This window comes from Ovis aries, chromosome 1, assembly GCF_016772045.2.
Source record: "Ovis aries strain OAR_USU_Benz2616 breed Rambouillet chromosome 1, ARS-UI_Ramb_v3.0, whole genome shotgun sequence".
NCBI classification, from domain to species: domain Eukaryota; kingdom Metazoa; phylum Chordata; class Mammalia; order Artiodactyla; family Bovidae; genus Ovis; species Ovis aries.
In genome coordinates, this window is record NC_056054.1 from 114,321,837 (window position 1) to 114,348,346 (window position 26,510).

The 26,510-nt window shown below is 40.1% G+C and overlaps 1 protein-coding gene across 7 annotated transcripts in view; it reads left to right on the plus strand.

Annotated features, from left to right (window-relative positions):
• The window catches only part of DDR2 (discoidin domain receptor tyrosine kinase 2), a 176,992-nt gene extending 150,939 nt beyond the window's left edge, over positions 1-26,053 (plus strand). For 4 of the 7 annotated variants that reach the window (XM_042257087.1, XM_004002713.5, XM_042257075.1 and 1 more), the window contains 8 exons: positions 69-199; positions 3,642-3,852; positions 6,230-6,453; positions 7,887-8,014; positions 10,268-10,459; positions 10,923-11,157; positions 13,028-13,177; positions 18,560-26,053. In XM_042257087.1, the coding sequence (XP_042113021.1) occupies positions 69-199; positions 3,642-3,852; positions 6,230-6,453; positions 7,887-8,014; positions 10,268-10,459; positions 10,923-11,157; positions 13,028-13,177; positions 18,560-18,694 (1,406 nt within the window). In that variant the 3' untranslated portion in view covers positions 18,695-26,053. The remainder of the gene's footprint in view (positions 1-68; positions 200-3,641; positions 3,853-6,229; positions 6,454-7,886; positions 8,015-10,267; positions 10,460-10,922; positions 11,158-13,027; positions 13,178-18,559) is intronic. The other 3 variants (XM_060415694.1, XM_042257078.1, XM_060415693.1) reach the window with 1 other exon arrangement.
• The last annotated feature ends 457 nt before the right edge of the window (positions 26,054-26,510 follow it).

Genomic DNA, 26,510 nt, shown 5'->3' on the forward strand with positions numbered 1-26,510 from the left:
CCAAGCCTTCATGCTCTTCTTGCCTTGAGAGGTAATAATATTCTTCATCTTTCCTTTCCTGGTTACAGATCCCATGCTTAAAGTTGATGACAGCAACACTCGAATCCTGATTGGCTGCTTGGTAGCCATCATCTTCATTCTCTTGGCCATCATTGTCATCATCCTTTGGAGGCAGTTCTGGCAGAAAATGCTGGAGAAGGTGAGGAAGTGCAGAACAATCATGGCATAGGAAACCACTCCATCCTTTCGTGAGCTGCTCTTACCCTGGGAGTAAGAGGCAAATCACAAAATTATGTAAATGGTTAGAAAGATCATCAAGGCTGCCAAGAGGCATAGGAATAGAGAAGCTAGGGCTGAAAGGATCAGAAAAGAATAAGCTAAGTCCAGTTTCTCATTTTTAGGATGGAGATTTTGAAACCTCCCTAGAGAACTCAAAAACTTTTTTTCTTCCCAACACATTTAGGCATCTCAACTTAGGCGTCTTCCCGGAAGATTCTGATTAATTGGGTTTTGGGGTGGAGTGTCAGCATCTGTATTTTTAAAAATTATAAAGTAATTATTCTACAATTAAAATAAATTAATTTAAAAAGTTAACAAGCGATTCTGATGCATAACTGATACCTAGCTAAAATTTCTTATAATGCTGTTCCTTTTGTTTTTACTGCTTGCTTGTTTTTTGGTGTGTGTGTGTGTGTGTGTGTGTGTGTGTGTGTGTGTAGAAAAATATCCAACATCATTAATATCCAAGCCAAGTTTCTTGCAATTCTATTCCAACTTCTTTTTGTACTTGAATGTTATGGCTATACATCCTCTGAATGCCTCCTCCGATTCATTTTGTCTAGGCCAAGTGGTCTGTATAATTTCTACTACATTTGTCTAACACTTTACAGTCTACAGAGACTTTTTCCAATGATTTTACCTGAACCTCATTGAATAATGGTGAGTTGGTCATAGTAGTTATATTTAACTGTTTTTCTGTTTAAAAAATATGAAGTTCTCAGTGCCATTAATATCCTGTTTTTTATGCTGGTTCCAATTGTCAGTCTTGAAATTTGTTGACTTTTTTTCTTCTAAACTATATACATTCCACCACAGGTAGACTGGGGCTTCCAATGGCGCTAGTGGTAAAGACTCTGCCTGCCAATGCAGGAGACATAAACAGATGTGGGTTCCATCCCTGGGTCATGGAGATACCCTGAAAAAGGAAATGGCAACCCACTCCAGTATTCTTGCCTGGAGGATCCCATGGACAGAGGAGCCTGGCTGGTTACAGTCCATAGGGTTACAGAGTCAGGCATGACTGAAGCGACTTAGCACACATGCACAGATGGATTATCTATGACTTCTTTTGTTTTTTTTTAGACCAGATAGCAACTCTGGGCACTGTTGCTAAGTGTGTGATATTCTTGGAGTTTGCTGATGATAAATTGTTTCCACCTTTGGCCATGCGCATTGTCCCTGGTCAATGAGCTCAAATGGATGTGGACTGTGAGAGGTCACAGGTGCTCTGGGTGGTGAGACTTTAAAATGCCCATTGACGTCTGGGACCGGGAGGGAGGGTAATAACGCCTGATTGTGTTCATAGCTCCTGTGTTTGAAGATGGGCTCTCAGAGGAGACCAGTGCCTCTGTGGAGTACATACCAGAAGAGGTGAATGGACTGGGACTTTCTGAACTCTTGGTGGGTGGAACAAGAGGAAGGGGCTAATATCAGAGAAGTGAAGGGAATGACCCAGACAAGCAGCCTGCGATTCCTTCTGAGCTGTTACACACTTAGGCGCTGAAAGCCTGAAGTTTACTTTAAGGTTTTTAGGCAGGAATATTTCACAGAAGAGAGGATCTCTTTGCTTCCCACAGGGACTTCTATCATGAGTCTGAAAATACTTTGACTAAATTAAAGCTTTCAGTCCATAAATAGTGACTGAAGGCTGAAAGGTAGAATCCACAGAGAGCTCACGCACTGGCATGATGAGGCAACACCAAAACCTTTCTTCTTTTAGCATGCTGAAGCACACTGAGTCTCTAGATTCCAGGGAGAAGGCTAGCAAAGAGTGGTGGTGGAAGAAGCTGGTGGTCTGAAGATTCACTGGAAAGCTTGATGCTGTGCTCTTATTGAACAGTCTGTTATGACTGCATTTTTTTTAATTGAGGGGGAAAGTCTGTATTCTCTATTCTATAAGCTATTTTTCTCTGCACCAGAATTTACCACTCATCTCTGAGTCTTTCTTCTGAAACCCACTGGAACATATTCATGGTCTGGGAGAAGAATTTGGGGCTGGAGACTCTCTAGCTAAAAGGGAGGCTAAACATTTTTCCCTTGAATATTTAACTTGGTCCTTCAAGAAATTCTTCTTATGCCTGTACATCCTGAGTGAGAAAATTCAAAAACGCTCTAGAATAACACAGGATTTCTCCTTGAGGAAAGGATTTCTTTGTAGAAGACCTTTAAGCATATATTTATATTCCCAATACATTACTCAAAGTAGCCTTATGCTATAGCATTATTTGCAGGATACTTATGATGGTGTCCTCAATTCTCTCTTTGAGAGCGTCAACCCATATTTATTGAGTACCTACATGTGCTGGGCTCCATGCTCATTGTTGAGGATCTATCAGCCTAGCTTATGGAGCAAACATCTCAATTTCTCCATTGCCCACTCAAGGTATGTTTGCTGGAGTAGAACATTTCAAGTGTTTAAAGAATCATATATATTTAGATTATGAGAGTTCATTTTGAAGGAGCAGGCAGGCCATATTAGATGGAATGCAAGAACAATTAGCTGTTTAATTCTTCTTATTCCTGGGTTAGGTATAATTTGGGCTTCCCTGTTGGCTCAAATGGTAAAGAATCTGCCTTCAATGCAGGAGACCTGGGTTTAATCCCTGGGTTGAGAAAATCCCTGGGTTGAGAAGATCCCTGGAGAAGGGAATGGGAACCCACTCCAGTATTCTTGCCTAGAGAATTCCATGGACAGAGAAGCCTGGTGGGCTATAGTTCAAGGAGTCACAGAGAGCGGGACATGACTGAGCTACTAACACACACACACACACACACACAGGTATAATTCACCTCAGTATCCCTAGACATGTAGGGCTTTCCTTTCCTATTTTGTAGTCATTTTATTTTTGGTTAGTGGAAATGCAGGATAAAGACAGTTTTACTCTAACATACAATGCCAGAGTGATCAGGTGAAATGCACATTCATCGTAGTACAACACATTTGTTGTGTTCATGAGCATTTTAATTTATATCTATACAAAATCAAGTGGTTGAATGGTGTCAGGAAAGCCCATTATTTAATAGAACTTTGAAAATGCTAAGATTGATATTCTTTGATTGGTTATTGATAGGTTCCTGCAGTGTCATGTGAATGATGCTTATAAGTTCTTCAGTGGGAGTTGATGAATGTTGGCAGTGTATTTATTTAGAAGTCAAATTCTTCCTTGATGAAATGAAAGATTTTTCTGAATTTCTACAGTGTAGGTATTTGTGGAACCAGGCTGCATCCCTGTCACTTGCATTGCTTCTGGAGTTTGAGTATTAAAGAGTGATTTTCATCTGAGTGGAAGAGCTGGCTTTAAGAAGAGGAGGGAGTGATGAACTCTTTTGTGCCAACATGCCTTTCTCCCCTTCTCTTTTAGGCTTCCCGGAGGATGCTGGATGATGAAATGACAGTCAGCCTTTCCCTGCCCAGTGAATCCAGCATGTTCAACAATAACCGCTCCTCATCACCAAGTGAGCAGGAGTCCAACTCCACTTATGATCGCATCTTTCCACTTCGCCCTGACTACCAGGAGCCATCCAGGCTGATACGAAAACTTCCAGAATTTGCTCCAGGGGAGGAAGAGTCAGGTGAGGATGAAGTGATGGGCAGAGAACTGAGGGACATGGTTTATGAAGGCGTGACGCAGTTTCTCCTGCTCAACCAAGTCTAGCTTAGCCTGGAGAAGTCTGCCTTCTCCTGGGAAGCTCACACTATCTCTCCAGATTGGGTCTGCTGCTACTCCTGCTCAAATCTGAGCATCTCTCCTCTGCTACTAATAATAGCAGATCTTTGGAAGGCCCCACATGTTAGAAGAAGAAAATAGATAAAATGTGTTAGTAAAGTGTTAACACTGGAAGAACCTAAACAACCCAACTAGTCCAACCTCCTCTTTTTTCATGAGAGGAAAGTAAGAAGATTCAGATAAAGTACTTACTCAACATCAAACACCAATAGGGGTAAATTTAGGACTAGAATCAAACTTGAAGAAAAAACAATGAAGCTAAAGACATCCTAAAATCCCCAGTTTTTAGTCACCTAGATAATTGTGTTGGGCGTCCCTGGTGGTACAGACAGTAAAGAATCCACCTGCAATGTGAGAGACCTGGGTTTGATCCCTGGGTAGGGAAGATCCCCTGGAGAAGGGCCCACTCCAGTATTCTTGCCCTGGAGAATCCCCATGGACAGAGGAGCCTGCAGGCAAAGAGTTGGACACGATTGAGAGACGAAGCACAATAATTGTGTTATTTAATTTTTGTTCATTTCTCTTTGGTGAATGATGTATTAGACTCATATATGATTTTATTATGAAAGTAAATATCTCTTGCCTTTTCTCAGTAAAAGCCTTGCTTTGGTAAATGGTGCCAGTTGATTCACATCCCAGTGTTTTTTAAAAATGGCTACAGAGTGACATTAGAAGGGATGCTGGGGTCATCACTGAGACTAAGAGCAGGTTTTCTTTCCATAATAACAGCAACCAAAAGTGACCTGCGTCAATAGGAGAGGACTGATGGTGTTCAGGAGAGAGGTCATTGGAAAAGTAGCAGGACTAATAACGAGGGCAGAAGATTTTCAAGGGAGTCTTTCCAAATGAAGAAAGGACACTAATGTGTATTTACCGCTCAGTTTAGTTCAGTTCAGTTCAGCAGCTCACTCGTGTCTGACTCTTTGCGACTCCATGGACTGCAGCATGCCAGGCTTCCCTGTTCATCACCAACTCCTGAAGCTTGCACAAACTCATGTCTATCGAGTTGGTGATGCCATCCAACTATCTCATCCTCTGTCATCCCCTTCTCCTCCTGCCTTCAGTCTTTCCCAGCATCACGGTCTTTTCCAATGAGTCAGTTCTTCACATCAGGTGGCCAAAGTATTGAAGTTTCAGCTTCAGGATCAGTCCTTCCAATGAATATTCAGGACTGATTTCCTTTAGGATGGACTGGTTGGATCTTCTTGCAGTCCAAGGGAATCTCAAGAGTCTTCTCACAGTTCAAAAGCATCAATTCTTTGGAGTTCAGCTTTCTTTATATTTACCCCTCTGCTGCTGCTGCTGCTGCTAAGTCGCGTCAGTTGTGTCTGACTCTGTGCGACCCCATAGACAGAAGCCCATGAGGCTCCTCTGTCCCTGAGATTCTCCAGGCAAGAAGACTGGAGTAGGCTGCCATTTCCTTCTCCAATGCATGAGAGTGAAAAGTGAAAGTGAAGTCGCTCAGTTGTGTCCGACTCTTAGCGACCCCATGGACTGCAGCCTACCAGGCTCCTCCGTCCATGGGATTTCCCAGACAAGAGTACTGGAGTGGGGTGCCATTATAGCAAACTTTGACGGAGCATATTGAACTATGGGACTTTCACAGAGATAACAAGAAAAGGGATATAATTCATTTTTTAGGCTGAACCAAATTAGCTTACCTACTTCCTGAAGTCTAAAATATCCCCCCTCTTATTTTAATGTGTTTTAAAGTTAGGCTGTCTTAAGCTAGATCATATAAATTTAATCAAAGTTTTAAATCTGGAAAGTAGGTTATTTACATCAGTGATCATATCTTAAAATTAAGAAAATATGCTATTAAATCCTAAAACTTTAATACTCCTGCCCTAACTAGTATAGCCAGCCTTCCTAGAGCGTCACTGCAATTCCATAAGTTTAGTCAAGGAGATTGTTAATGATCATGTAGTATGAGGAGAAGGGTAAGAGATAAAATGGTGACCTGTATTCTGGAGGCCACAAGAAAGTCTCTAGAGGAACCATTGTCCAAGTAATAATGTCATAGCCTAGGTTAGACTGGGGGCTTTCTTTTTTTTTTTACTTTATTATAATTGGAAGATAATTAGTTTACAATATTGTGATGGTTTTTGCCATACATTAACATGAATTGGCTGCATGTTTTAGCCTTTCTGTCAGATTTTCTTTCTTAAAGAGATCTCCAAAAATGCTCCACGGGATGAAGCTCATTGTCCTTGTCTTCCCAGGCTGCAGTGGCGTTGTGAAGCCAGTCCAGCCCAGTGGGCCTGAGGGCGTGCCCCACTACGCAGAGGCTGACATTGTGAACCTCCAGGGGGTGACTGGAGGCAACACCTACTCTGTGCCTGCCGTTACCATGGACCTGCTTTCGGGAAAAGACGTGGCTGTGGAAGAGTTCCCCAGGAAGCTCTTAACATTCAAGGAGAAGCTGGGTGAAGGCCAGTTTGGGGAGGTGAGCTGATTCTTGGAGTGGAGTCTCCAGTCCTTGGCAGTTCAGAGGGAGTAGTTGAATAAAAATGATGTGTAGGGCAAAGCAGCTCATCTGGAGTGGACTCACATGGGACGTGTCCTCCAGCTGTCTCTCCTCGCGTTGTCCTCTATAGTGGTCCCCAACAGTTTGGGCACCAGGTGTCATGGAAGACAGTTTTCGATTGGGGGAGGGGTGGGGTTGGCACCCCCAAATCCCAAGTGTATTCCATTTATTGTGTACTTTGTTTCTATTACTATTATATCAGCTCCACCTTTAGACCATATATACATTCCTGGAGGTGGGGACCCCTACTCTAGAAGACTAGTATTGGGTTAGTCTCATCTTTGTCAAATAGCTGTGGAATTCCTGGGAATTCTGATTCCTATACAAGAGTTGTTAAAGCAGGAAAGTCACTAGACTTAGAGATCCTAAAAACATCCAATATTTTCTAAATATTTTATAGTAGGTTACAGAGGGTGGGGACCATAAGATGTGATCATCTTTTATAAACTGTCCAAGAACATCCTGCTATTGGATAGCCACTTTGTTTTTTTCCATTTTAATGGGAGTTACATGTAAAATGGTCAAAAACAACCTCGCCCCTGCTTTTAGTCCCAGAATGAGCCACTAGGGAATAAATCACTAACCAAGATAAGGAGAACACTCTTCTCAATTGCCCTCAGAGTGATGCATGTAATATTTGACTTTTCACTCTTACAACAGTCACATGAGCCTTCCGAGAATTCAAAGCAATGATTTAAGTGGCAACAGAAGTTCTTCAATACCGCCATCTAAACTCCAAATGTGACTTGGTTTCCTAAGAGTATGGTACTGGTTTCCAGCATGGGTGGCCTGCTTTAACCTTGTGTAGGTTTGGTGGTGTTGGAGGAAGAAGGGCCCACGGCATTCGTTTGTGGTGTTATGTCCACTCATCCTGTCCCCTGAGTTGAAAACGCAGGCTTGTTATACTGTTACTGACACGTAGGTGTTCCCGATAATGCTAATTCCATCCTAAGGGATTACCTTGGAGAATAAAATACCTTATGTTTTGTGCGATCTTATAGCCAAACTCCCTTGAATCAAAGTTGAAGCATTTATACAAGATGACATTTTATAGCATAATAAAATAATACTGTATTTTATAGCTATAATAAAATGCTGTTATAAATTCATTCACATATTTAATATTCCAACCAATATATATTTTTTATAAAGCAGTAACATATCATATTAGCTTACCATTAAAAAAAATCAATTATTTGAGTCAAAGATATGCTACACATAGCTTCTTATTGGTCTTTTGAATATTTTGCCTGAGTTGTAAGAGTTAGTTTATCTCCAGGAAATGCCCAGCAAGAGTACTGAGACATCTTCAGGAGAAATGATGATGCTGAGACTAGATGACTTTTGTCTAGGTTCATCTCTGTGAAGTGGAGGGAATGGAAAAGTTCAAAGACAAAGATTTTGCCCTAGATGTCAGTGCCAACCAGCCTGTCCTGGTGGCTGTGAAAATGCTCCGAGCAGATGCCAACAAGAATGCCAGGTCTGTGGTCTACATTTTGAATTTTCCTATATTTGTTTCATCTTCAGGATCAGGGATACTCTTGGAAACTTCTGAGCAATTTGTTTCTTTTGAGATGGGAAGGTCTGTGAGCTGCCTCATATATCCATTGTTGTGTTTTATATTTCTGATGAGTCAGTAATCCTCATCTTCATTCTCATCTCCTTCTAAAACAAATGTACATTTTCTGTTAGATCTGCTACCTATTTACTTCCTAACCTCCTTTGCACAGCACTGTGCTTCCCAACCTACACAACAGTCTGACATTCCTGAATGTCATTACCTACCCTTGCAAACTTTCCACAGTCACACACATCTTTCTTGCTAAGCTTCTGCCATTCATTTTTCGCACTGAATCTCTATTTACTTTCTCATCCCCTGTTTTCTCTTTTATGCTCCTCTTCGTCTATATCCAGCAACCCCCCAAATGAGAAGCTACCTCTTCTTGGAAAAGTACCCATGGACCTCAAAGCAAAAGGATCCACAGTCCTTTAGCAGTTTTCCAAACTGGCTAATAATCTCTTGGATCCTTTACTACATAAATTGCAGTTTCCAGCCACACTCCGTTGTTTGACAGCCTTTCCATTACAGTAATGGTGAGTTAATCCTCACCCAGACAGGCATGCTGGTTGAAAGCTGATTGAATGTGTCTCAGGAAAATCTGCACATCTGGGTAACATATGCATTTCTTCATTTGTGTTGGCTTGATTTGTCTCACTGATGTTCAAATTCATAAAAAGTTTACATTGCTATACCTCAAATTATCATAAATTTCAAGAATGGTGATAGGGTTTTATTAAAAGTCTTGCAATTGGCAGGATGTGGTATGAAGAAGAAAGAAAGTCAAGGGAACAGAACTGTAGTGGTTTTGGAATTTTAACTGTGAGAATTTCGATCTTAAGGATACTAATAGGAATGAAAAGTGATATCCTCAGGTCCCATTGAAAAAAAGAATATTCCTGATATAAACATTAGCCCATGATTAGAGAAGGTGGCAAGAAGAAAGGAAAAAGAACTATGGCATGTGACAAAGCTTTTACCCATTGAAAACATTTTTTTTTTTTTACCATGTTGTGTTGGTTTGTGCTGTACAGCAATGTGAATAAGCCATAGTTTTACATATACCCCTTCCCTCTTGAGCCTCCCTCCTTGCTTGCTGTTTTTTGGTGAGGTTTGGTGTCCCATCTGTGCCCACTCCAATTAAGCAACAATGGATGGCTTAGGTTGTGTGCCCTCCCAAACCATGGACCCCCTTGCTTTGAGGTTGAAGGTGGAATGAAAGAGGAGAGGTGTTGAAACCATATTGATTTTAAGGATTTTATATTGACTGGTATGACTCCCAGTCCAGGATTGCTAGAAAACTCCTAGGAGACGTACAACATGTCTGTTTCAATAGTTTTGAGAATGTGGGCTAGTGGTTTCACTCCCCCAAATGTTGCTACTGGGAAGGTAGCCCACTTTGTGATTCAAGGGTAGTCATCACCATCTAACACCTATTAGTTTTGGCCAAGTGAGTACTTCTTTTGAAATGACTGCATTACCACCATGAACTTTAAACCACTCAATTTTGAACAGGTTACTAAATGTGTGTTGTGATTGTCTGCTGGTACACTCTGCATTAAAAGAAGCCAGCATGGGACAATACAAAATTATCAGATAAACCAGAGGATGGTTGTTCATTTTCAAAAAAAAGGGCCTTAGCTTTGTTTATAGAGCGACTCCATGGCTTTTGAAAAAGGGAAAGACCCCAGTGCACTTAAGATATAATTTTCAGTTGAAGGTTTTATTTTTAAGACTAGTTTTTAGTAACCTACATTTGATTTAGCAAATATTAATCACATGAGTTTGAGTGAACTCCAGGAGTTGGTGATGGACAGGGAGGCTTGGCGTGCTGTGTTCATGGGGTCGCAAAGAGTTGGACACGACTGAGTGACTGAACTGAACTGAACTCAATCACTTTCTATGTGGCAGGGCTTTTGTTGGATAGTAAGGGTGCAAATGTGAATGTCATGGTCCATATGCCTCCCAAATTACAGTTGAATAAAGGTTTATCATGTTCCAGGATGAGTAGAATGAGACAGTTTCCAGGAAGCAATTTCTCTGTTCTCACAAAGGTTATCCAAAGGAAAAGAAGACTAGTATAATAAGCAGGACTAGACTTTGCTGTGTCTTTTCCCACTTCTTGATTCTAACTCTGGCAACCTCTGGGTTTATCTATGTCTGTGTCCTTCAAAGGAATGATTTTCTCAAGGAGATAAAGATCATGTCCCGGCTCAAGGACCCAAACATCATCCGTCTCTTAGCTGTGTGCATCACTGAGGACCCTCTTTGCATGATCACTGAGTACATGGAAAATGGAGATCTCAATCAGTTTCTTTCCCGCCACGAGCCACCCAGTTCTTCCTCTGCCAGTGTACCCACTGTCAGGTAAATATGCTGAGTCTTCCATCTCTTTTCTGGGTTCATGAGACTAAGATGGGGAGCAGTGAGCTTTAAAGTTCATCATTGTTCTCGGATGGTAGGGGGTGTTGTTGTTCAGTTGCTAAGTTGTGTCTGACTCTTTGCAACCCCATAGACTGCAGCACACCAGGCTTCCCTATTCTTCACTCTCTCCCAGAGTTTACTCAAACTTATGTCCATTGAGTCAGTGATGCCATCCAGCCATCTCATCCTCTGTCGCTCCCTTCTCCTTCCCTCAATCTTTCCCAGCATCAAGGTATTTCTCAATTAGTGTGCAGGGAATAACAGAGCAGCTGCGCTTTGGGGGAAAGCAAAGAGATAAAGGAGGAAGAGAGAAGGGATGCTGAGGTTAGAACCCCAGTTTGTTGGTACCAACTGTAGAGTACTTGTTTTCAGAGGCTACTTTCTCTCTTCCTCTGTATTTCCTCAGTTATGCCAACCTGAAGTTTATGGCTACCCAGATTGCATCTGGTATGAAGTACCTTTCCTCACTTAATTTTGTTCATCGAGATCTGGCCACACGAAACTGCTTAGTGGGTAAGAACTATACCATCAAGATAGCTGATTTTGGAATGAGCAGAAACCTATACAGTGGTGACTACTACCGAATCCAGGGCCGGGCAGTGCTCCCGATCCGCTGGATGTCCTGGGAGAGCATCTTGCTGGTGAGTTTCCTGTTTTTGAGCTCTGCCCTAGCAACCAGCACATAGGCAGGTGCACAGGGCATGTAGAGGTGCGCCAGAGACAGCTGGGGACAGACGAGGAATAGACTTGAATGTTTTCTCTGACCTGAGATGACTTATTTTGGTACTAATCATTATTTTTTAACACTTGCCTATTTCTTCTGATAAAATGTAAATGCTTACTATAGAAAATTTGGAGAGAAAGCTTAAAAATATACCTGGAATGATAAGAGATTTAGTATGAGTTTTTAAAAATCTCTACCCTTTGGATATTATTGATCTTAATTTGGGGTATTAAAATTTTGTCATTTAAAGAACTGTTATCCACATAAAATATTTTTTGTATTAATTTCATAACCATATTTCTAATTAATTATTTTGTTTCTATTTCAATGATTATCATCATTTACTTTTTAAGTTCCTCATTCTTTGCTTTTATAATTTTTATTCAGCTCTTGGTATTCTGAAACACAAGTGAATAATTTTTTTTTTCCCAAATGCTTCTCTTCTCTTACCATGCATATTTGAGGCAATTTATGCCAGTTGGTTTTATGCCACTTAGCTGATTTATAGAATTATTAAACTTTAAACTTTTACTTCCTACAATGCTGAATACATGTAATTTTGTCTTTTGTCATTTAATATTTCAGAGAAAAGCCTGGTAGCAATCTAGTTTTGTTCATTTATTGTTAATCTATTTGTTTCTTGTTCATATTCTTGTACGATTTGTTAATTTTAAAATAAAAATTGTATAGTCTTCTTTTTCCTCTCACCAAGATAACCGCTATTAATATTAATATTCTAGTATATTTCCTTTGAGGATTTTTTCTACACATGTATTTCTCTGAATATATGTATTAGGTATATAAAATTATTTTACATATTGGGGTGATACTATGCACATAAAATTCTCTCTCATTGGCAGTAAATATTCTTCAAAAACATGATTTTGATGGTTATATAATATTCTATTATGGATATATCCTGTAATCTAATGTCATAATAATTTGGTACTTTCCAATTTCCTATGATTATGAATGATGCTGTAAGATATGCCATTTTATAAATCATTATAAAGATTTTTATCATCTACATAGGTAAATCACGTATTTTACCCCTTTCTAATGTGATTATTAAGCTTTGCTCCCTTTAAATGTATTTCATGGTATTATAAAACATTATTAGACCAAGATTCAGAGGGTTTTGGTCCAACACTCAGTTTTTCTGTTATTAATGGTCTTATAAACCAGGGGATTTTAGTAAACCTATGTTGTCTCACTTTTCTGATCTAAAAAGTAGGAATAAATATTATCTACTTCAGCACTGTGATTATTGAATAGAACACGTGCAAGTATTTAATGGATGTTGACTGCATCTGAATCTCACTGAAATCACTTGTCAGTCTATCGTTCAAGACTGTGATGATCATTGAACAGGAGCTACTTGAGGCATTCACACTGGATTCCTCTATCTCTAACACAGATATATCTGGATCTCTTTCTGTTCTTATTTTGCCTTTCCCACGGGCATTTACCTGAGGCTGCCCTAGATCTTAGAGTTTGACCTTCTAACTCTCAGGGGGAGAGTCAGGTAGCTTATGGCCACATCCTCTTCAGTCCTTGGATCTCATATGCAAGAGAAGCAGACCTCAGCAGAGATCCTGAGGGTGAGAGATGGGTGGAGGCTGGCACTGAAACAACTTCCAATTGTTGTTTTCAGATTCCCAGTGCATATCTTGGCAGTTCCAGTATTCCTTGGCCTGCGTAGTGAAAAACTCCATTTTATGAAAATCTCTCTGCTCTTGTCGTACACAGATTATTCTGACTTTCTCTTCTTTTCCTTACTTAAACAGGGCAAATTCACCACAGCAAGTGATGTGTGGGCCTTTGGGGTGACTCTGTGGGAGACATTCACCTTTTGCCAGGAACAGCCCTATTCCCAACTGTCAGATGAACAGGTCATTGAGAATACTGGAGAGTTCTTCCGAGACCAAGGGAGGCAGGTGAGAGCTTCTGGGGGTGGAGAGATGTGGCCTTGGGTGCTCCCAAAGGTGAGAGAAAGAAAAGTTCTGATTTAACAGGATAGGCCTGAGCTGGAAGATGGGTTACCTGGATGATAGTCATTTGTCACTAATTATCCGGGTGATGTGAAAGACTAAGGCCCTCTCTAGGCATCCATACACTCTACTTTATCCATGGGTCAACCCACTGGTCATTGAGGAGCATGAGGGAGTCCCATCAGGCTTCTGCATAACTCAAAGATGGTGGTGGTTTAGTCGCTAAGTTGTGTCCTACTCTGTGCAACCCCATAGACTGTAGCCTGTCAGGCTCCTCTATCCATGGGATTCTCCAGGCAAGAATACTGGGTGGGTTGCCATTTACTTCTCCAGGGGACCTTCTTGACCCAGGGATTGAACCTGAGTCTCCTGCATTGCAGGTTGATTCTTAACCAACTGAGCCACCAGGGAAGCCCAAGTCAAAGATACCAAGAAATAAATCCTGTCTCTCATATTTGATCTGTTTCCTGGTCTAGACTGTACAGTTTGTCTTTGTGGTTGAGGAACATAAGAATAAAAACATAAGCTAAAAGTGAATAAGGGAGTTATTAGCACTTGTTAAAAATTTGGTTTGGACTACTTAAAAATATTTCTCAGCTTACATGCCCAGAGACCATCAAGTGCATCCTGGCTTTGCTGTTCCTGGAAGGCACCTCTGGGCCCAGATGTTGTGGCCTCTTGGGACTCAGGAAAAGATAAGCTTCTAAGCTGATAGGGCCTCCAATTTCTAGTTATTCAAGATTCTTTCAGATAACTCAGTGTCTAAAGTTCCTGTGAGATGTGGGATTGAAAGCTTTCTGGTGGCTGGAGCGCGGAGCCCCCAGAGTGACTTGGAGTGTGGCATCTCAGACAGGAAAATGATAACAGTTGAGGAGAGGGAAAAAGCTCTTGAAGAAAATTAAAAGTGGATCCTCTGTGCTTAAATAGATTAAAGCAAACAAAAGATAAGGGAATGACTAGAGATTGTGAAATAAGCAGGTTAAAAATAGGGAAGGGGGTGTCCTAAAGTTTTATTGTGATACTCTGTAGATGTTTTGGTAGCTCAGCTCAGCTCAGTCACTCAGTCGTGTCTGACTTTTTGCGACCCCGTGAATCGCAGCACGCCAGGCCTCCCTGTCCGTCGCCAACTCCCGGAGTTCACTCAAACTCACGTCCATTAAGTCAGTGATGCCATCCAGCCATCTCATCTTCTGTCGTCCCCTTCTCCTCCTGCCCCCAATCCCTCCCAGCATCAGAGTCTTTTCCAATGAGTCAGCTCTACGCATGAGGTGACCAAAGTACTGGAGTTTCAGCTTTAGCATCAGTCCTTCCAAAGAAATCCCAGGGCTGATCTCCCTCAGAATGGACTGTTTGGATCTCCTTGCAGTCCAAGGGACTCTCAAGAGTCTCCTCCAACACCACAGTTCAAAAGCATCAATTTTTTGGCGCTCAGCTTTCTTCACAGTTCAACTCTCACATCCATACGCCTTGACTAGATGGACCTTTGTTGGCAAAGTAACGTCTCTGCTTTTTAATATGCTATCTAGGTTGGTCATAACTTTCCTTCCAAGCAGTAAACGTCTTTTAATTTCATGGCTGCAGTCACCATCTGCAGTGATTTTGGAGCCCCCAAAAATAAAGTCTGACACTGTCTCCACTGTTTCCCCATCTACTTCCCATGAAGTGATGGGACCAGATGCCATGATCTTAGTTTTCTGAATGTTGAGCTTTAAACTTAAGATCACTCAGGGGATCTAGATTATCTGTTTTGGTTATGAGGTAATTGCCTTCTCATCTTGGCAAAAGATGATTTACTGCTGGGTGCGTGAGATATGGAGTGCACCAAAGGAAAAAATTATTTTTTCTGGACTAGGGGCACGTCATGGCCACCTGGGTGACCTATTAGATGTCTCATGGCCAATTAAAGGTAATGTGTTCAATTAGAAAGTGTATTTTTATTCATCATAACAATGATTCTAATTTGCTTACATCCTAGAATTATAGGCAAAGGGAGGAATATTTTAAACCTTTTAGTTTCCCTGATTTTATTATTCAGTGACTGAAATCTCACATGCAAAAAACAATTTGTATGAGGCACAATTGAACCACCAAAACATTCAGCCAAGACAGGCATGCTTCCCCTCCCCATACTTTATGTCCACTGTCTGCTTTGCATTATATGTATTTTTGATATTAGGTAGCTTTTTACTTAGTACTAAAAAGTTGCATATTAATTAATCAAATGTTATGCTGCTGCTGCTGCTGCTAAGTCACTTCAGTGGTGTCTGACTCTGTGTGACCCATAGACAGCAGCCCACCAGGCTCCCCCGTCCCTGGGATTCTTCAGGCAAGAACGCTGGAGTGGGCTGCCATTTCCTTCTCCAATGGATGAAAGTGAAAAGTGAAAGTGAAGACGCTCAGTCATGTCTGACTCTTCGCGACCCCATTGACTGTAGCCTATCAGGCTCCTCTGTCCATGGGATTTGCCAGGCAAGAGTACTGGAGTGGGGTGCCATCACCTTCAAGTTGCATATTAATTAATAAAATGTTATGCTATTCATTTCCAAAGAAAATATTGTTTTATCATTTAATGGAAGTCTTAAATTCTAATAATCTCTGGGATTTAATTTTTCTTCTTTATTTTTAACTGCTTATTAAAAGGGTCCATCATGTTTACTTTTACTAAATGATGCTAGAGAGTCAAATATATTTTGACCAACTACTAAATGGTTGAATAATAAAATTAAATATTTGAGTGAAGCCAAGACCAAAGCCTAATATCACCATCATATGCTGAGTAAGCTTCTCACCTATAGGTTTAAAATATTGATAAAAGTTTATTTAATTCAACATATGAACAAACTAAGCATAATTCACTAAATCTATATTTTATAACAGTTTACAAATTTTAATTACTTTAAATTTATTGTTAAAATTTAAGTATTCAAATTTTGAAAGTTTGACATTAGAATGTAAGCACAATAGTTACGCATCACTATCAGCTGCTAGATGGATTTTTATGGACTCTATGCATGTGATCTAATTTGTATTCAAACAGCATTGTTAATGTTACCAGCTCGTTGAATATAGCAGATAAAGTGCAGGAGAAAACTTTTCAGTAACACAAATTCTAGAGAGAATCTTATCATTAGGGCTCATAGCTTAGACAAATCTTAAATCTTTCATAGTCAATTAAAAATGCTTGGAAATCTATAATAATAATTCCAGTAATTTAAAAATGTATTTGACAATTTTTGTTTTCAGTTTGTTTTTACAAATTGTAAAGAATTCTCAGAAAGCACTTTTCTTGAAATCCCATGGTCAAAATAAAATTAAATGATTAAAAATTAAATACAGTTTTAAAAGCTTATTTTATTTGATGTTATGAAAAGTAAAATACTGTCAACATAATGAGAATTATTATGAAATATAACTTTATTTGCCAAGTTTATACAACTTTGAAAAACGCAAATAAGTTATTTATCATTTCATTTTATTGATATCTGTTAGCTCAAAACACATATTTTTTTCTAAAATTATTAAGTGAACACCCTAGATAAGGCTTAACAGTTTTAAGTTTCACAAGTAGTATACGAGAGTGTCTATTATCCTGTATCTTTTATAATAGTAATAATATTTCTTTTAAATACTTGCTATTTTGTAGCCATAGTCACTTCTAACATACTGAGTTAAGGTTTGTCAGATCTCATTATATATTCAAATAGAAGCCAGACGTATTTGTCTTTTTACTTTTGATTTAGAATGGATGATGGAAAACTCCTTGGCATTGGTCTTAGCAATGATTTTCTGGGTTTGACAACCAAAGCCAAGACCTTAAACATGTGGGACTATATCAAACTAAAAATCTTCTTTATAACAAAGGAAACCATCAAAATGAAAAGGCAAACTACCAAATTGGAGAAACATTTGTAAATCGTATATCTGATATGGGTTAATATCTAAAATGCATAAAGAACTCATGCAACTCAAGAGCAAATATCCCCCAGCCATCCAATTTTAAATGAGCAGATCTGACTAAACATTTTCCCAAAGAAGACAAACAAACAGATGGCCAGCAGGTACATGGAAAGGTGCTCAACACTGCTAGTTACTGGGCTTCCCAGGTGGCACTGGTGGCACAGAACCTGCCTGCCAATGCAGGAGACAGAAGAGATGTGGGTCCGATCCCTGGCTCAGGGAGATCTCCCGGAGGAGGGCATGGCAGCCCACTCCAGTATTCCTGCCTGGAGAATCCCATGGACAGAGGAAGGAGCCTGGCAGGCCAGGGAAGTGCAAATCAAAACCATCATGAGATATCACCTCGCACCTTTAGAATGGCTATAATCAAAAAGACAAGGAACAACAAATGTTAGTGAGCTCGTAGAGAGTAGGGAAGCCTCATGCACTGCTGATGGGAATGTACATTGGTGCAGCCACTAAAGAAAACAGTATGGAGGTTCTTCAAATAATTAAAGATGGAACTACCATCTGATCCTACCATGCACGATACAGGCTGGTCTACGTGTGGGAGAAGGCAATATTGAAATGGGTAATTACTAACCAGCAGCAGATGTTGGACCTATGATTCCAAAAGCTTGAGACATTTAGGTTTAGTTCAGGAATATGTCAGTATACAAGGTTTTAAGAAACTTAGGTCAGGAAATGACAGGTAAGCAGAAGATGACATGGAGTCAGTCTTGCTGGGTGGATACAGTAACTTGCTTTGAGAGTAGAGCCAAATACAGATCTAGGTTGGAATTCAGGGCAGGGCTGTAGAGGGGTTAAATGTACAAATGTTGCTGAATAATGTAAAGAAGAAATCCAATCTTCCCACCTGCGGCCAGTACAAGAGAAGGAGAGCACAGAGAAAGCTATGGTTAAGACACAGGATACATCCTGTGTCTCAGTGGCTCAGATTCCATTCTTAGCCAAGGAGCCAAGGCAACTAACATGCTTTCCGCCCTTGCCATAATTGGCTCAACCAAGATAAAGCTCACTGTGGATAGGCCATAACTGGAGGACTAGGTGTTCTAATCACTTTCCAGTCAAAGATGTCTTCTTGCTTCAGTTTCATCTTTTGCATGATGGTAAGCAACTTAGCAGGCATGCATGCACAGGGACCACAGGATGGCCCATCAGGAAATTCTGCTCTGCAGACCTGGAACAGACAAAGAGAATGGAAAGGGATTGATATGATGTAAAATTCTCGTGAAGAAGGAGAGACACCACACCCATTTCGGTTATCAAGTCCAGGAAAGTGGGGAGTGGGCAAATCATACTATGATGCAGCGACCTCTTCTCCACACTCTTCTAATATTCTCCTCTTTTGTTCATTTTTTGTTTCCAAAGACTTACCTCCCTCAGCCTGCCATTTGCCCTGACTCTGTGTATAAGCTGATGCTCAGCTGCTGGAGAAGAGACACCAAGCACCGGCCCTCTTTCCAGGAAATCCACCTTCTGCTTCTTCAGCAGGCGGACGAGTGATGCTGTCAGAGCCTGGCAACAGGTCCTCCTCACAAGCCCCACGACTCACCCTCGCTTAAGCCACTCCATCTGGACACTGAATGGACCTGGGAGACAGAGGCTTGTTTGTCTTTCTCTCTTTCTGTCCCTTGTCTCCCTCCACTCCACTCCCCGACTCTACCCCTGACACATATATAGTTTTTTTTTTTATGTTAAAGAACTAAAAAAAAAAAAAAAAAAAGGCCTAGGACAGATAAAATCTAGTAAAGACTCTTACTTGATGTACTTAAAGTATTGGATAACAAAGGCTAGATAATTTAGATAATTTATAAAGGATAAATATGCTCGTGTTTATGAATGTGCAAATTCTACAATGTATTTTCCATGCTATCTTTTAAAAAGTGATTTCAGAAAGAAAAACTTGAAGAATGCTAATGTCTTAGGAAACATGAGACTAGGCGTAGGGAAAACACTTGGTAAGTGTGGAGAATCTGATGAAATGGTATTCAGTAACTAGTTACCGATGGTTTGATTTCCTAATTTGGCCTGTAGACATGACCTAAACTCTGCATTTTCCTCTCCTGACAAAATGTTACATGCTTGGAAAAAACTCAACTTACTGGAATGGTGGTTTTGTTCGTTCCTGGGCAGGGATGAGGGTTGAGATCTATATGCATAGGAAATACAGAGTATGTACATAGGGAAGAATATTTACTGCAAGGCTTTATGAATAGGGATTGTTATTTGCAAAAAAAAAAAAAAATGTGCCTCATGCATGGAAGTATTCTTAAATAGAGAATGGACACAGGAAAAGAGGTCAGTGGAGGTCAGGTAACCGGTGTGCCGTTCATTTCTGTGGAGGGTCCTCCCCTTACCTTGTTCAGACATTTTCAGGTATGTGTTTTAGTGAGAGCCTGATTTTGAGTCAATACAAACTGTTGTTATTATCTTGATCGTAGGCCCTTTGGTTCATCTCCTCAAAAACTTCCAGCTCTTTTAATGGATGAATACTCTATGGAAACTATGGGCTGGGGATTAAATTTCTCAGGCATAAATCTGAAGGTCATGTACAATAGGGAATAGATATGTTCTGAATGTTTTCAAAGGGTTGACTGAGGATCGGTGAAAGGAAATTACAGGGAGATTGATTTTAACTTCCTATTAGGGAAAATACAGCCAGAGGCAGAATATGCAAGGATGAATGGGCTGCCTAGAGAGGTGGGAAGTCCTTTGTCACTGAAAAGGTTGAGATACAGGCTGAAGACTAGGCAAGAAAGAGGTAGTGTTTCTGACATAATAAGTGGTTGTGGGAGATGATGTTTTATGTCCTTTTAACCCTAGGAGTTCTTGAGAGGAGCAGGTTGAGTGTGGAAGAGTCATCTGCTGCTACTGCTTGGGATTTACACTCTTGCCTTGGAGACGGTATGACCAGCAGAAAAAGAAAGCTTGAGGCTCTGGCTTCAGAATCCATGGATACTGATAACACTGTTAAATAAAAGTCCCCTCAGAACAGAGTCTGAGCTTTCACACTCCACAGATCCTCAGATTCAGTAGGAAACAGGAAACAGGAATGAGATGGTCTTGAAGTCTCTTCCAGTTCTGATGTATTCAGACCTCAGTGGATAATTGAATCTACAATTGCTGCAGACTCAGTTGTCCAGTCATCTCCTGCTCTGATAATTGTGGTCAGCAAAAGAGATCATGTGAAGAAGTCACGATAATAGTAGTAATAGGAATGCCTGTCACCGGCTCAGTGCTTTAAAGTTTATCATGTGTTTCTACATACTTTATCTCATTCGATATCTGCAAGGCCAGACATGTTCTCATGTTCTTTTATACTTGGGACCTGCCACACACTCTGTCTTCTCAAGATCAGTAATAACTTCGTTTATTATTCATAGTTCCCCAGAGAAACAGAACTTTATATATATATATATATATGATTTATTATAATGAATTGGGGAATTGGGTTACATAATTATGGGGACTGAGGAGTTCCACAAAGCTGGTGGTGATGTACTTCTGAGAACCAGAAGGTCAAAGGTTTAAGTCCCAGTTGAGAGCTGAAGACTGATGTGTGAGCTCAAGTAGTCAGGCAGGGAGGGTAAATACCCCCTTACTTTTTTTCTTCTATTTAGGCCATCATTGGAGTGGATGATGCCCACCCATGCTGGAGAGGGCAATCTGCCTTACTCAGCTCACCAATGAAAATGTTAATCTCATCTGGAAACACCGTTATAGAAAAACACCCAGAAATAATGTGTAATCTGGGTGCCATATGTCTCAGTCAAGTTGATGCATTAAAGTTAGTCTTTCCATTTCAATAGAATCAAAGGGACTTGAAATCAGGGCCTGCAACTTGTTCTCCTTGATCCATGAGCATCTGGCAGGGCTACATTCAGACCAGGCCATGACTTCCCATGTGGTAAGAGGAAATATGTAATGTAATTTATCCTTCCTTTGTCTAGTATCTTTCAACTTATTTCTTTTTACAATTCTGCCTCAAGCCACTGCATTGCATGATACCATTAAAAAAAAAGTTTAAAATTAACTTAGTATGTATAGATTTTCCTGGCCTTGAGTCATAGAGGTGATCTGTTTCAAGCAACTGGCAAATATGTAATGTAATGTACAGTTACCTTTTTCTGAGATGAGGAACGTTCCATCTTCTGGCACTAAGACTTTTGTATTATAGACACAGTTTTAACTTCTTCCTTTGTCATACACATTGAGTTCAGCAGTACAAACCTAAGAGAGCCATCAGGGTAAATGATCAAGTCTTCAGTTCAGTTCAGTCAGTTCAGTCGCACAGTCATATCCGACTCTTTGCAACCCCATGAATTGCAGCACGCCAGGCCTCCCTGTCTATCACCAACTCCTGGAGTTCACTCAGACTCACATCCATTGAGTCAATGATGCTATCTAGCCATCTCATCCTCTGCTGTCCCCTTCTCCTCCTGCCCCCAATCCCTCCCAGCAACAGAGTCTTTTCCAGTGAGTCAACTCTTCACGTGAGGTGGCCAAAGTACTGGAGTTTCAGCTTCAGCATCATTCCTTCCAAAGAAATCCCAGGGCTAATCTCCTTCAGAACGGACTGGTTGGATCTCCTTGCAGTCCAAGGGACTCGCAAGAGTCTCCTCCAACACCACAGTTCAAAAGCATCAATTCTTCGGCACTCAGCTTTCTTCACAGTTCAACTCTCACATACATACATGACCACAGGAAAAACCATAGCCTTGTCTAGATGGACCCTTGTTGGCAAAGTAAGATCTCTGCCTTTACATATGCTATCTAGGTTGGTCATAATTTTTCTTCCAAGGAGTAAGCATATTTTAATTTCATGGTTGTAGTCACCATCTGCAGTGATTTTGGAGCCCCCCAAAATAAAGTCTGACACTGTTTCCCTATGTATTTCCCATGAAGTGATGGGGCCAGATGTCATGATCTTTGTTTTCTGAATGTTGAGCTTTAAGCCAACTTTTTCACTCTCCTCTTTCACTTTCATCAAGAGGCTTTTCAGTTCTTCCACTTTCTGCCTTAAGGGTGGTGTTATCTGCATATCTGAGGTTACTGATATTTCTCCCGGCATTCTTGATTCCAGCTTGTGCTTCTTCTAGTCCAGCGTTTCTCATGATGTACTCTCCATAGAAGTTAAATAAGCAGGGTGACAATATACAGCCTTGACGTCCTCCTTTTCCTGTTTAGAACCAGTCTGTTGTTCCATGTCCATTTCTAACTGTTGCTTCCTGTCCTGCATATAGGTTTCTCAAGAGGCAGGTCAGGTGGTCTGGTATTCCCATCTCTTTCAGAATCTTCCACAGCTTATTGTGATCCACACAGTCAAAGGCTTTGGCATAGTATCTAGAATTTAAAAGTAGGTGGACTTTTAAAGAAGAACGAAGAACTTTTAAAGAATAGAAGAATGAAGCTAGGAATTATGTAGAAAAGGAGGTAGGAAAAGGGATGAGAAACTGTGGGGCCTTGTTACCTTTCTAGGAAGTCATCTTTTTCATGATATATGTGAAATGTTTTATGTCCAGATTGTAGTTTGGGGTAGTAGATTTAAATTTATACTTTCGCTAGTGAATGTGGTAATAGGTCCAAATCTTGATGAGCTGTCCAGACACATATGTGCTAAGAAAAGATCTGGAGTCTAAAGAGGCACCCAAGGGGAAATGTGATTTTAATACTCTGGAAAGACCACTTGCAAGTGTACAAGACTGTATAACAAAGGGCACTGTATGAACGTAGAGCAATGAACGTGCATGTGACTGGACGGGGAGGCAGGGGGGTTTAGAAAGGAGGCTACATAATAAAGGGTGATAGAGAGAAGGATGGGGGAGGTAAGGGCAGCAAGACAGACACAGATGGTGCTGCTGAGAATCCATTCTGAAGCATGAAAGCCAATCTCTGAAGAGAACAGAAAACGAAAGTGTCTTGAAGATAAAAGATAAATGTGTATGGAGAGAGAGGAAATTCTGGATGATAGAGATTATTAAAAGTAGTCATTAAAAAATGAAAAGTGAGGTGCAGAGTATGACATGGAAGGGAGCTTTTCAGAGTTTTAAGAAAAGATAAACCCATCAGGAATATAAAAACACATAAGCAACCACCAGGGAATGACCTTTCATCTCATGTGATGTAGGAGAGGGAGGCAGTTTGAACATGGGTGTTCTAGACCACCTCCAGTGCCAGGGATTCATGGTGGTGAAAAGAGGTCAACTCTGTCTGAGCTGGACTTGGCTTTCCAAGTGCTGCTTTGGAAATGAAGACCAAGAGAGGAGCCGGGGAATTCATGTTAGCTCATGAGGCTCTGTCTTCCCTCTTTGTTCCTGTCACTGAAATCCACTTTAGATAACGCTCATCACTCTTGTGCCCAGAGAGGACACAGGGAAACACGGGGACAGCAGGCTTAGGTGAAACTAGATGAAATCTTGTTTGATATCTGCACCAAGAGGTACGTGCTATGTTGGAACCATGTATTTTTCTAGTCCCATCCAGGCATCCCACAAGAAAGCCACGATGTGGGGCTAAGCCATTTGTTTCAAGTAAAGGAGAACAGAAGAAAGGAAAAGATGACGATGTTCCAAGGAAATAGTGTAAAACAGAATAACATCTGTTTTGTCCAAAGCTACAAAAATAAATGGAGAAAAATCAAATTTTAAGGCTTAGATTACTCCCAATACAGAGCTATTAAGTCTTTGATCCTAAACTGAGTTTGTAGACCTGGGATTTTCCATCTTGCTCTTTTCAGTGAGACCTCTGATATCTGGCAGAGCTTATGATAGGTTTCTGAAAGATGTAGATCCAAATCTAGGCTGAATTTCCTTCTGAATTAAAATTTAACATTTTTATAGAAACAGATGAATGTCTTTTCCACTTGGTAAATGTCTTAGAATGCTAAATTGAGATAAAAAGAGACTGGAATGGTTAAAGGTTTTTAGATTTCTGGCATTTTGAGTTCTCTGCTGCAGTTAACTGCATTACTTGGTAGCAAAAATATGGAGGGTAATTGTTTAGTTGATGTATCTTTTTTTTCCTCTCTCCGTTATATTGAAATACTTTAAGACTCATAAGAAGTTGCAAAAATAGTTCAGAGTGGCCTTTACCTAATACCAGGATTTCCCATTGATAACATCTTATGTAATCATAGTCCAGTTTCAAAACCAGAAAATTGACATTGGTATAATGCTGTTAACTAAACTAGTTCTCCAGTTCTTCATATCTATACATTTCATTTCTGGATACTTTTAACCCTTGCTGATTTGTAACCTGGTCTTGCTTGGCTGCATCAGGAAAGACATCACTGGGATACAATTCTGTCAAATCCTTAAGAGGATATAACAAATTAATCTGTTCCTTTATCAATAAATAATATCCTGCCTAGACTGTATCCATATTTTCTGACTAGTTTGGCTGTTTGGCATCTGAAACAATCCAAAAACAGCTTAGAAAAATCAGATAACACAAAGAAGAGTAAGACGCATAGCTCACTAGCTAGGTATAGAAGGAAATTATGGATGGTTTCTGCAGTTCCTTCGAGTAGGGCTTATATGGTGGCAAGGAGAGGACTTTAGAATAAATCAGTATTTTGATTAAAAACTAGGTGGCACTTCATTCTTGGCACCAGGAAGAGCTTTTGAAAGGAACAGAGTACAATGGTGGAGACTCTTATTGTGTAGTAAAACACTATTCTCAGAATATTAGAGAAGTTTCATTTACTTAAATGTCTGTTCTTAGATGGAATAACAACCACATTGGACTAAATTTAGTACAGATACAGCAGCAACCTGGCCCAGAGGTTCAGAAAGATAGAAGAGTTGAAGCTTTAGTTTCGTGGATTACAGTTTTGAGTTCTGTGATGGCATTTTTAAGCTGCCCTGTTTAAGGGTCACAAGATTATATGAGTTAACCTCTGCATACCCCACATCCTATAAAGTTTCTAACACATAGTGAGCACACCATAAATATTTGCTGAATTTTTTTTTGAATGAATAAAAGGTAGAAGCAGAAACTTGTCAACTGGCATAACTAGGGTAAATTTAGGTAGAACTACTTTGCTGTAATGTAGAGGGTTTATTTTCAAATAAGAAAGAGGAAAATGTGCCCAAACTTTTACGGCCTCCATTTCTATGTTGAAATTGATCTATGTAAATGTCTTATTCTTTGAGGTATTTAGACAGAAATGCAAGGTTCTTCTCTGCATGGTACCCCATCAAGAGCAGGGAGAGATCCTGGCCCCAAACCCAGCTCTTTCGAAACAAGATTTTTAGTTTCTCCTGCAAACACCTTGTCAGCAACTTCTCGGGCCTCCAAAGGTAAAAGATGGGAGTCCCAGGCTAGCTCATGCTTACCCACGTTCACAATTGCATGTAAAGGAAGAATTTGCAAAGAGACTCAAGGGAAAGCATAAAGGGATAAGGTAATTACTTTTGTTGAAAAACTGTGTCTTGAAAAGAGACTTGGAAAGAAGTTAAAGTTGATCAGATTACTACTAATGCACCAAAGGTTTGTAATCTAGCCTATTCATTTTATGTCCTTTACTATTCATGATATCCTAGTCTTCCACCCCATTGCCTGGTAACTTTTTCTGAGGACTGATTTCTAAAGCAATGTGGTGCACTCTCCTTATGAGGAGGAAACATCTGGGCTTTATTCTTCAAGCTTTGGAGGTTGATGTGTCTTGTCAAGGGGTAACAATAGCAAATTGATTTTATTTCTGCTTAAAACTGTCATAGTCATTCCAAAATAGTATGCATAAAAATTCTCTGTATTAGAAAAAGAAATGAGATACCAACTGTATATTGTCTTTATTTATTCTCTGTAAGTCTGTCAGGTGATAAATTGTAAATAACAATGATTAAAGAAATATGCTACTGATGGATCCTTTTTTCTGTGAAAATAACACTGGTTCTGGGCTTCATTACCATTACTCCCTATACCCTTACACCCTTTTTGGAGAAGTGATGGGGCATGAGGACAGAGCTAAGGGATGTATGTGGTGTGGATGCCTTGTTTGTTGAAGGAAATGCAACAGAGGGTTATTTACATAGGCTTCTGATATATAATTGACTGCTTATTGAAAGAAAAGCATCTTGGCCCCTGGCATATCCAAACCTACTATAGATTGGTGTATGTTGTTAGACTAGTCCAGTTCTAGAGAACCTAATCCAAAATTGGGTATCCTTTACTGTTCTGGCTACAAAGTTGTCTTGTTTAATATACAGAAATCCCTTTTAAATCCAAATATGGTCTGTCTCAAGACTACCCACACATACAAAGAGCTACAAAAAACTATGACTAACCAGCATGCAGACTCAGTCTTCATAACAGAGAA